The 12,860-nt window shown below is 36.0% G+C and overlaps 1 protein-coding gene across 4 annotated transcripts in view; it reads right to left on the reverse strand.

Moving 5' to 3' along the window:
• Window positions 1-1,882: 1,882 nt before the first annotated feature.
• ATP6V1C1 (ATPase H+ transporting V1 subunit C1) overlaps window positions 1,883-12,860 on the reverse strand; it is a 69,795-nt gene continuing 58,817 nt past the window's right edge. For all 4 annotated transcript variants that reach the window (XM_007488179.2, XM_007488178.3, XM_056823239.1 and 1 more), the window contains 3 exons: window positions 8,535-8,632; window positions 7,216-7,342; window positions 1,883-2,827 (listed from right to left, as the gene is read on the reverse strand). In XM_007488179.2, coding sequence (XP_007488241.1) covers window positions 2,732-2,827; window positions 7,216-7,342; window positions 8,535-8,632 — 321 coding nt within the window. In that variant the 3' untranslated portion in view covers window positions 1,883-2,731. The remainder of the gene's footprint in view (window positions 2,828-7,215; window positions 7,343-8,534; window positions 8,633-12,860) is intronic.

Below are 12,860 nucleotides of genomic sequence, written 5' to 3' on the forward strand. Positions count from 1 at the left end.
TACTTGGATGATAGACTTGAAAGCCGAAGCACTCACAAAGCCCAAATTGGGCAAGCATTTTAAACAAAGGGAGTGACATGGTCCCTACTGACTACAATATTAACTTTAAAACTTTTGTATCATTCCAAATGCTGTCATATAGCTTGCCTACTTGGTTTTTTTTTTTAAATCTTACTAGTCATTTATTAATAATAGCATGAAGTCTTCTGTTTCTCTAAATGTTCCAGAATATGTGCATGTGTACATGAGTATTATGTATATGTGTACATGCATGGGTTTGTATGTTGGGTTATACATGCATAATTATTTATACACATGCATCTGTTAATCTGTTTACATATATAGACACACATATACAAAATACACAGACACATACACAATATGTATATCTACAAAGTGCAACTTACATAAACTTGATTCTTGGCACCGTAAGGGGCAATGTTGTGAGAGTGGAGAACTGGCTCCTTACTCAGGAAACCCTGGGTTCAAGTCTATAGTCTCTTACACAGACTGGCTATGTGACTCTGGGTAAGTCACCCAACTTTTTAGTGTCCGTAGGCACCTAACAGTGTAAGTAACAAAAGAAGCGGCAATCCACATCGTAGAAGAAGTTTTCTCAGCTGGAGTTCCTGGCACCAATGAAGTCCTAAGTCTGTAACCCCAACAACAACAAAAGCTGTGTAAGGAAAGTGAGGATGATTTCTACTTGCTATATACTGAAACTAGGGTTCAGGGATTTGAGATTTGTCCACAGCTTGCCTACTTCTGAGGAAATTTAAAGAAAGCAAAAAGTAGAACCTAATGAGCAAATGCATTTACAAGATAAGGAAATATCAATTTTGATGTCCCAGATACTAAGTTGATACCTAAATAGCTCAGACAAAAAAATGTATAATCTAGATAAAATGACAGGGCATGTGGATTGAGAGCCTGAAAGCAGCAAGTGGCTGAGAACACTGCCCCATAAAGAAGCACTCTAAGCCCTTGGAACTCCTTCATAGCATTCATCATGTCTCCTTAGGCCCAGTACTCCACTTCAGCACCTTGGATAGGGCTTTGCATACAGTCGGTTCTCAAAACTCATTTGCTGGGAGCAGCTAGGTGGCTCAGGGGATAGAGATCTAGGCCCATAGATAGAAGGTGCTGAGTACAAATCTGGCCTCAGACACTTCCTAGATGTGTGATCCTGGGCAAGTCATTTAACCCCCACTGCCTAGCCCTTACTGCTCTTCTGCCTTAGAACCAATACACAGTATTGATTCTAAGATAGAAGGTAAAGATTAAAAAAATAATAATAATAAACTCATTTGCTGACTTGTTCAAAAGCAGTATATAAAGCCAGCCAACAGAAATATCTGAAGCACTGATTTCCAAGTGAAGCTTGTGAGATCATTATTTTTGTCACTCTTTGTACAAACCTGTAATGAACTTGACTAAAGATAATTAGGTTACCTAAGAGCATAGATAAATGATGCTATAGACCCCAAGAATTGGCTTTTGGCTCTAAATGGCTAAAATAGAGTAGAACAAAAGCCACAGAACACATAGGAATGAGGAAAGCTAGCTATTACACTAGTAACAAGAGGCTAGAATGATACTATAGTGGAAGCAAAAACAGTGTCACCTCTTAACCATATTTCCTCCCAAAGGAAATCATCTTTTCAATATTTAAAGTTTGAAGGGATTTTTCTTTACAACAAAACACTCATTACTAGATTTAAAAGATTCTTCTAAAAAAGGGGAAAAAAAGAGATTCTTCTGAATGCAATACCAGGTTTTTTCCCTTAGACCAATATGCTAAGGGAAAAATGAAAGGGATCTCTTTATAACTAATAAAAAAATTATATGATTTTTTTAATGACTTGAAAATAACTCAGTTGACTGAAGGTGCATAGTATTGCTGGACTTTATTCAAAATTAGACCTAATTCTTAATCATTTAAGAATTCCAAAAGTTTGATGACCAGATATAAACATCTATATGTTTGGAAAAATGAACTCCAACATCACATTGTGTGTCATGAGGCAAATTTGGCACAGCAAGATAATCTGTGGAAAGCAAACACAAACTGAATAGAAAGACAAAATTGCCTCTTGCAGCACATAAAAATACCGGAAAGTGGTACAGTAGCAACTAGTCAGCAATGATCTTAGTTACTGATTCTCCGACCAAAGTTTGGAGAAGTTATGCACACCACAACACACCTTTGCACAGGTTATTTTATTCTTGCCTGTGGGTGCTGACAGTGCTCATAGATTGTTGTTGGAAATAGTCAGACAACACATATCTGAATATTGTCACTTTTTTTACATCACAATTCAATAACCATTTAACATTTATAGCTACTAAATACAGAAAACAAAATGGTACAAATGTTTACACTTTTCCCTTGTAAACAAGGTCTTTGTGGAACAATAGTAACGAGTTTACTGAATGCATACCACTACATTAATGAAGAAAAACTTTTTTTTTAAATATACTATTCTGTTCATAAATAAACTCTGATTTTCTTCAGCATACATTTACAGACCTGATCAATAAAAGGTAACAATACATATGCTCTTCTTTAAAAAGAAAATATCAAGAGATGGACCACAAAGGAGAAAATTCACCTAAGGATAGGAAATAAGAAGCAAGCATTGGATTAATAGTTAAAAGTATAGGCATACTTCAACTTCATTTCTGTTCAGATACACCAACACTAAGATAGGATTGTCAGTATTGAAGATTTTTACTTGAATTCCAGTAGGTTGCAATCAATCTTATAGTACACATAGGGATAATATTCCTGTTGACTGAGATTTAAGCCTGGAATATCCATAGGAGCCTATGGAGAGAAAAAAATAGTTAATATTTTCATAAAAATAAATTCTCTGGTCACAACTGAATTTTGGGGATACCAGTTTACTCCCTTACTATGACTTAACAAAAGAAAGTCTTTGGTTTAGAATTGTGATATGTGAAGTCAATAAAGACTTCATTTACTATATATGAATACCATAAGATATTCGTTGCTGGCATGTTTAAATAGCATAAGTAACTTACATAATGCATTTTGGAAAGTCTACAATGTGGTACTTACTTTTCTATTTACTTCTAAGAGAAATAGTTTGGTATACTAGGCTGAACTTGGAATGAGGAAGAGAGACTTGGATTTAAGGCCCACTTCTTACACACAGTAACTGGGTGTTGAAGAACAATCTCTGAGCCTCAGATAACTCTCTAAAATTGAGATATAAGTGAGCTGCAAACTGAGTTAGAGGAAGAAGGTTCTCATCATCCTGTCAAAACTACAGGCTAGGATATGTTGACTTTTTTCTAATATGAAAAACTATAGTTTTCAATCAAACTAACAGAAATGTTTACAGTACTATTATCATAACATTAAAGGGGGAAACGAAAAACCAAAATCAGCTACTTTCAATTAAGGGCCATTCCAGCTCTATGCAGTGAATATAATGGTCACAAATCTTTCCCTTTCCCTAAAAGAGAGGGGGGAAAATAGCTCATTTTAATAAAATGCTGGCTTGTACTCACAATACTTCTATTCTCTTTTGTTTTCTGGTATTCACAAAAGAATCTATAACAGGCACCAAGTTGAACAAAAATAACTACTTATTTGCCTATTCTTTGCAATTCATGAATTTTATACAATTTGCACTACTGGTTGTATTTCAGTGTTCTCTTAATTAAGGCACTTATTATAAACATCTGACGATACATTAAGATAATGACTAGTTTTTAAAGGACAGAATTTAACAGTATATAGTGGGTAAAGGCTTTATTATATTTGAATCAGGGCAGAAAAATGTAAAGCCCTCTGTAGTCAAAGACAATACACCCAAACACTCAACATGACATAACAGATCTTGAAGTGTTGGCAATATATCTTTTAGCATAAAGACTCAGTGTTAAAAATTACGAGAGCAGTTAGGGAGTAGGATGAAATACTTGGAATGGAGAATGAAATGGTAGCAAGCTACATTAAGTATTCTCCTTAGTCTGAACTAACATTTTGAACCTAAACTTTTGCATTCAGTTCAGTTTCATAAAATGCAATTAGGAAATGTACACTTAAATAAAATTACTCTATATGCACCCAATTGACAGGAACACCATATGACCTTCCATTTCTCTGATAAAGTTAATAATCATCCTTAAGTATTTAAGGGACAACTGAGTGAAGTACCTGTGGGCAATGTTTAAGGTAGTCATGGTTTTATCCCTTTTTCTAAATAATTCTGGGATTGTTAAATAAATATGACAGTATCATTTTTAGACACAAATAGGGAACTTGACTATTTCAAGCTTACACTGTGTTAATTAGTCTTCATTTCTTTCTCAGCACTCTAAATAGGCAAAGTGAATCCTATAGAATAAGGTTTAGCAGTCTGTTAACTTGGTACTAAACTCAATTTTACTTGGCAATTTGACCTTGATCAATAGCCAGGGTTTACTTAAAAGGAGAGGCAAACTCCACAATTCCAACTTGTTCTTAGAGTGCTGGTACCACAGGCAATCTCTTACCCATGCGCAGCTCTGCTTAGGGCAGGTACAATAGAGCAAGTGACCAGGTAACGGATGTGGTCTTGGTGGAAGTCAAGGGATAAACTACTTTAGAGAAAAGTATTTGAAAAATATGGTTCTTAATTTCTGATTTGAGGGACTCGTGTAAAAAATGATGGGAGACTAGCAACCCTTGTATTGGTGTTCTTGATAGCTAGGCCTGATGATGTAAGAGCTTAGCTGGGTTGTCTTTCTCACTAACCAGAGTGTTTCAAGAATATGTCTCTGTAATGGAAATTCAGTACAGGGAAGGACAGGATCTAGTATTGTAAACCTTAAACCTTAAAATCTTCTGGTCAGACACACAGACGACCCTCCTAGGATAAAATCCTATTTGGGTCAATCTCCAAAGTCTTGTCTGACTTCCAATGTTCACAGGAAGATCTGAGATGATTGACTTTATATCATACTCACAGCAATCACTTTGGGACACTTCAGGCTATTAGATGATATTAATTTCCCACTAGAGCTCAGGATACACCTTCTACTCTCTTCCAGGGTTCAAGAGAATCTCTCTTTCGTCCACTGAAAACTCTCCCAGCATCCCCTCTGTGCATTCTGTCTCTGTCTCTCCATCATCTCTCTTCCTGTATGTTCCTGTATCTCTGCTCTTCCATTCCTACACTAGCAACAACAGTTCTATTCCTACACTAGCAACAGTTCCATTCAAAGAAAAATACTATTCCTGATGGCTTTAGGTTGGAGACTATTTTTTTTAAAACCTTTACTTTCTGTCTTAGAAGTGAACCTAGGTATCAGTTCCAAGGCAGAAGAAAAGCACAAAGAGCTAGGCAATGGGGAATAAGTGACTTGCCCAGAGTCACACAACCAAGAAGTGTCTGAGATCATATTTGACCTAAGGCCTTCCCAACTCCAAATCTGGCACTCTTTCCACTGAGTCATCTAGTTGTCCCAGGTCTGTTTTTGATTGGGCATTAATTTAGCCATAATCTTTCAACAGAGTGGGGTTCAAAAACTGTAATTTCTGAATTTTTTTTGAGCCAGTCAAGAGAAACCTGATCTTTACTTCAAGTGGAAATCTCAGAAAAATAAATGCCTTCTACTTGACTTAACTAGATACTAACTTTTTTTTAATATCACAAAAACTCTTTCTCAGGAAAGGTGCTTTATTCAAATATGTACTGAGCCAGATAATATCGTTGAAATTTACAAGTATCCCTGAAGGTTCTCTAACAATTCAGCAAATAATGAGAAACCACTACTGGTACAAAACACTCATGTGAGAGGCAGGATAGCATGGGTTTAGGATTTGGAGTCAGAAAACCTCAATCTGAAATCCTTCCCTTCAGACCCTAAGAGTGTGATCCTGAGAAATGTATTTAACATTTCAGAGATCAAGTTTTCCACATGTATAAAATTGGAATAATAATATTTGCAGTAACTACTTCTCAGAACTGTCATGAGAAAGTGTTATATAAATGTAAATTGCCTTTAATAATGCTAAAAATCTATGAAGATACTCCATTACTACTTCTTCTTAACACCTCTCTCTGAAATACCACATCAATTTAGGGGCTCTAGGTTAAAAAGTCCAGAAAGATGCTCCAAGACATGGTGTTTTAAGTCCTATATAGGCTTTGAACACCTAGAACTTAAAACTCTCTTTAGATTTTAAAGTACTGTGTATTCTGCTATAAAAATTTCCAAATACAACAATGCAAAATCTAATATGCAGTGCATAAAAGCTGATTTTTCCCCCCCATAAGACCACAGATACTTAAACATAAAACTAATAATAGCATGCCAACTTTTGGATTCTAAAGCAGGGCTGGTCATGGTGTTTTACTACCTTAGTAAAATAAGAAAAAGTAACTGATTTAGTGCCAACATGCAAACAAATGAATTCAACAAGTAATTAAGTACCTATTATATACAAGACACTGGAGACAGATACAAGAGAAGAAAAACAGTCACTGATTTGTATATTAATGGAAGATACAACTAAATAGCTAAGATAATCTGAGGAGCATGAGGGGGATCAGGAAAGGTTTCCTACAGGAGTTGATAACTGAGTGAGCATTCTCATCAGTAGATGTGGAAGCAGTTTCAAGGGCCAAAAATAGACAATACCAAGGCAAGCAGTGGAACATAATTGTAAAAGCAGTTTGGAGCAATTTAAGGTAGTAATAAAATAAATTTAAAGCAAATTTTAGAATGTAATATCTGCATGGTTTTGTAGTTATTATTAAAACAAAAAAGGCACAAACCTAGAGAATGTGACATTTTTTAGTGGATTAAATTTCTATGATGCCTAGATGTATAATACATTAAACATATACAAGAAGAATAGGAGGAGAAATTAGTTGAGTGCAATACTGGTTTAAGGTAAAATAATAAAAGGTTTTATAAAATAATTGTCTATTAAGGAAAGACTAAGATTAGCATAAACAATGTTAAATTCAATAAACTTTAAGTTTATAACAATGAACAAAATCAAAATGAATATATATATAATTTCTGCATGAGAATAAATTAAGGACTCTTCCAGGATTACTCACATTTACTACTACTTTCCAATCACACTATTTCCTTCCTTTTTTCTGTTGTATGTTAAATGTTTATCTGAGAATCACGTAACAATGTTGATAAAAGGAACTCTTAATATGACAGGGCCATAAACATACTTACATCAATAATAGCAGCTGCACTACTGTCCAGGTGTTTATACAAATCATACAGTACTTCTCTCAGTTTCTTCATGTTTTTCCTATTGGGTTGAAGTAGCATTGCCTGGAAGTTCACGGGCAATCCATATCTGGATTATTAAAAAAAAAAGGTTAATTTTACAAACAGTTGGTGATATTGAGGAAATTCACACATTCATAAATCATTTTTATCTCTGAAAGTAAGGAAATACATTTCATTAAAACAGACATTTTCAAATAAGCATCTAAAACACAGGAATACAAGCACAACTTGGCTTCTATTGTCCTTTAGAAATCACATCCTCTCTTGAAGATAAAATTCAGCTTAGTATTATCTAAAGCATAATTTAATGTTTTAAATAATCTATGAGTTTCCACAGATAATTATGGTGATTAATAATAATAATGGTATATGTTTATATATTATTTTAAAGTAAATGTTTGAAATTTTTGTGATAAATATTATCTTATTTCATCCTCCTAACAACTGTAGGAAGTGGATGCTTATTATTATGCTCATTTTACAGATGAAGAAACTGAGGCCAACAAAGGTTTAATGACTTCCCCTAGGGCCACCACAGATTTTAACTATCTGAGGCCAGATTTGACTCATCTAGAGTTCTAACAACTGCAGCACCTAGTTGTGTTTAATAAATGCCCTTTTGTTGATGACCATCCTTTATTCTGGTGTTCCAGCTAATTATTGGTAAGAACAATGAGAATATTTAGTAGCTAACTCAGTTAAAATATTTCTAAAATTAATAACACTTAACATAAATCTCAAGCCTGAGGAATACAAACGGTACTATAATATGAAATGTGAATAAGTCTTTGATTTACTCATACTTCTATTATAAATATGCATCTCAAGAAAAGAAAATGGAGTTGCTTTCACTGTCTATTTTCCTCAGAAACAGAACCTGTTCAGTATTTTATGATCCAGTTTTATCTAAAAAAAAAACCACTTTGGACTTAAGTCTTTTTTATCCCATAAAAATGAAAGAATTTTTTGATCATTCAAGATCAAAGGTCACAAAAAACAACAAATAATCAAGTACATGTAGGCCCCTATTTTGTAAGGATGTCAGAGAACTAATATCTCCACCTCGTAAGGAACTGTATTAGTGTAAGACATTTTCCTTAAAGTGTTTCAGATCCATCATGACTTCTAACATATCCAAACACACTGTATAATGTTTAAGCATGCTAGAATGCTTATTACATAGTACTACATCTAGCCCCACAACTCTACAATTCCAAAGTATGAGCTAGATTTACCAAATAACTATGATGTTTTTTTACCTTAAGACAGACTCAACAAAAACTCTTAATGCTTTCACGTGAATCCATGCAATGAAAGCTTCACTGAAATTCACTTTCAGCCATCGTACTAGTGGTCCCTATGAAAAAACAAAAAGAACCACCACCAGTCAATTGGTCTTGAAAATAGTAATTAATAAAACCAAATGGCTATAAAACAAAGGAAAACAGAAAACCCACAAAAAAATTCACATTATCCATTTAGCAAAATTTTAAAAGATATTATCATTATCTGACAGTCAAATTTGAAGCAAAGACTAAATGTTAGCTACCACTCTAACTAAAAAAATAGAATTAACATATAAAAATCAATTCACAATGAGGAAAAAAACAATTTAATAGTTTTTATTCCACTGAACTTTCAAAACACTTTTACTTTTTAATGTCATTATCTTAATTTATATTACAATCATACAAAAGATAAGTGCCTTGAGGATAAGAATTGTCTCAAGACAATGCTATTGCAATTCTCTAATCAATTCCCCATCCCAATCACCTAAGGAACTATTCCAAACCTTTTCAAGATTCCCATGGTAGCCCTTTCTCCCATCTTGTCAAGCTGGGGACCTTTTCTCATATCACTAGAAGAATTAAGGCCATTTACCAAGACCTTCTCCTCTTTTCTTCCTTATCTCACATCACTCAGCTGCTTCCCACTACTATCTCTCCTTCTCCCTTATCTGAAATGAAGAGCTGGTCCTTGCCAAAGCTAACTCCTCAATCTGCACAGCTGATTCCATTCCAACCCAAGTTCTCCATCAGACTGTCCCCCTCTATTGTCACTACTCTCCCTAATCTTCAATCTCTGTTTACTGGTTGCTTCCCTACTGCCTACAAACATGTCCATCTCTCTTTGATCTATAAAAATTCCTCACTCTATCCAACCATCTCTGCCTGCAACTGACCTCTATATCTTTGGTGTCTTTCATGGCTATCCTTGTTGTGAAGTGACTCCCTTCCTTCCTCTCACTCTTTTCTAAGTTTTCTATAATGTGGCTTCTAAACTCATCATCAATGACTTCTTAACCATTAAACCAGAATTTTTTTCTTAGTCCTCATACTTGTTGATCTCTACATAGCCTCTGACCATGTCTATCACTCTCTACTCCTTGATAATACCCTGTTTTCATGTCACTGCTCTACCATGATTTTTCTTCTACCTATCTGATTTCTCCTGTCTCTTTCACTGGATCTTCTTCTGGGTCATGCCCACTAAACACAGGTGTCTCTCAAGACTGTCCTGAGTGCTCTTCTTTTCTATAATATCTCACCTGGTGATCCCACAATTATTATCTCTATGCAGATGATCTTCAGATTTATTTATCCATGCCTAATCTCTCCTGACCCCCAGATTTCCATCATTGCCTCCTAGACATCTTGAACTGGATATTCTGGAGACAGCTTATAAACTAACCATCTCTAAAACAGAACTCTATTTCTCTTTTAAAACCCTTCCCTCTTTCCTAACTTCCTTATAATTACTGAGGCCACCACTACCCTCCCAAGTCACCCAGTCTTGCAGCCTAATCCATCCTCAACTCCTTACCCATAAGCAGTTCTGTTGTTTCTACCTTTGAAACATCTCCTCTACATGTCACTTCTCTCTTCTGCTATCATCTTGATGATGGTCCTCATCACCTTATGTCTATACTACAAAAGCTTTCTGGTTAGTCTCCAAGTCTCTCCCCACACCAGTGCACCTACAGTATTAAAAAGTGATCTTTCCAAAGCAAAGGCATTGACCAACTCAATAAACTCCAATGGCTCCCTATTAATTCCAGAATCAAATGGAAAAGCCTAAGGTTTATAAAGCCCTTTCACAATTTGGCTCTTCCTCTCTATCTGGCTTCTCATTATAGACTCCCCTTCACATACTCTATAACCTAACCATTCTGATTTTTTTCTAAAAGGTCTCTATCCACTGAGCACCCAAGCTGCCCCTCAACATGTAACTTTCAAAGGGATCTTGCTTATCTTTATTTTTTTTAAACAATATTTTACTTGATCATTTCAAAACATTATTCATTGGAGACAAAGATCATTTTCTTTTCCTCCCTCCCCACCCCCCATAGCCGACGCACAATTCCACTGGGTTTTCACATGTGTTCTTGATTTGAACCCATTTCCATGTTGTTGGTATTTGAATTAGAGTGTTCATTTAGAGTCTCTCCTCAGACATGTCCCCTTAACCCCTGTAGTAAGGCAGTTGCTTTTCCTCAGTGTTTTTACTCCCACAGTTTGTCCTCTGTTTGTGGATAGTGTTTTTTCTCATAGACCCCTGCAGATTGTTCAGGGACACTGCATTGACACTAATGGAGAAGTCCATTATGTTCGATTGTACCACAGTGTATTAGTCTCTGTGTACAATGTTTTCCTGGTTCTGCTCCTTTCGCTCTGCATCACTTCCTGGAGGTTGTTCCAGTCTCCATGGAATTCCTCCACTTTATTATTCCTTTTAGCACAATAGTATTCCATCACGAACATATACCACAATTTGCTTGCTAATCTTTCTTAATTTCCTTCTGATCTCTTTTGTGCATTTTTAAAAAATGCTTCAATGGCCCTCTTTTCTTTCCTTCTTTGGTAATACTAACACTAGATTCCCTCTCCCCATCACTTCTCCTTCCTAAATCCCCCTCACCAAAGGGGAAAAAAAACAATCTTTACTAAATAAGCATAATCATGCAAAAGAAATCTATAGTTTTATCAGGCTCCAAAACATCTCATTCTTAAGTCAAATTTAAAGTCACACTAAGAGTTTTGGAAGATAATGTACAAACTATTCTAGTTCTGCTTACTTTACTCTATATCAGTTCAAATAAGTCTTTCCAGGTGTGTTTGAAACAATTTTTTCCATTCTAGTTCAGTTCTAGTTCAGTTAGCTCCTCCTCAGGAATCTGATGGCCCCTCATTCCCTGGGGCTCACCACACTGTGGTCAGTTAATACAGATACCAGACTGGCCCAGTCTGCTGATTCATCAGCTTCAGCCTCCCCAGTAACTAGGATTACAGGCATGTGCACCACGCCTGGCTGAATCTATCCTTTTTACTATTTGTTATGCAAAAAGTTGCCAGGCTGCTTTTTAAACCAGCAAACTCTAGTGCCCCTTCATAAAGCATGACTGCCTCTCTGTCCACTATGGTCAAGCCAGAGTATCAAGTCTCAATGTCTGTTGGGAGCTCCACTCCCTGGAGCATCATATTTAACTCATCAAAGTAAACGTCAAACAAAAGAGACCAATAGGGAAAGGAAACGACTTCCTTCAAATCCTTTGGTGAAATGAACACCAACAAGCACATCCTAAGGACAATGTCTAGAGCCCTGGAACCAACTGTCATTATTGAAATTCATACTGAAACCTATCACCACCTTTTCCACCCTGAGCAAAGATACTGCCAATAACTATACCCAGTGTACTACTTTATCAGAAAGGAAATCATCAATCTGAACATGTACAGAATTTGGAAGCTCACTGACCAGGGCACAGACTGTCAACACTTCTTTATTTTCCATCATTGAGAGGGTAGGGCTGGTTCTAGTTTCACTTTCTCTGCCGAAAGAACAAGTTAAAGCTGAAGTTCTCTATTTACCTAGCTCCTCAGGTTTCCACAACTGTAGGTAAGCCCTACAATTCTGTTCCTGCCTCTCACACCACATACTGTTGCCTTCATGACAGACAAAAAAGCCATCTATGATATAGAAATCAAGAGAGGGTTAATGAATGTCCAACCAACACTACCCTAAATTGCCTTACTGGTCAAAGATTATACATTCCTCACTGCTTCTCTAATTTGATGGTGCCCAGACTGTTAAGCTGACATAATTCCAAACCAGCCCTAGTACCCTAGGCTTGAATATACTTCCCTCTGACTATTTGTGTCCAGTCATCTCGGCTAAAAATGCCTACTATGAACAAATAACTGAGGCAGAGATCACTAATATTTGATTTCAACTAACCAACTATCCCCTGCAGGAATAAATAAAAGGACTGGCTGCTTCTTGTGTCACAGCAACGTAGAGGCAAAAGATGTACATGAGGTCAATGCCATCCATCAAGACAACACATAGCATCCAGTTTGTGGACTCATGACTAACTGGCTTCAAGGATGATCCAAATTATCAGCTTTATAATGTGGTTCCTGGTGGTGATTTGGCCAAGTAATAGTGGTTTATGTTGTATTGAGAAATACCACCAGCAGTAGCCGCGGCCTAGACTTACCTGGACAAGTTTAATTGCTATATATGCCAAGTACACTGGTTTTTTCACTGGTACAAAAGGAAAGGACAGAATAAGAAGAGTTCTGGGG

The sequence above is a fragment of the Monodelphis domestica genome, chromosome 3 (genome assembly GCF_027887165.1).
Source record: "Monodelphis domestica isolate mMonDom1 chromosome 3, mMonDom1.pri, whole genome shotgun sequence".
In the NCBI taxonomy this organism is placed as follows: domain Eukaryota; kingdom Metazoa; phylum Chordata; class Mammalia; order Didelphimorphia; family Didelphidae; genus Monodelphis; species Monodelphis domestica.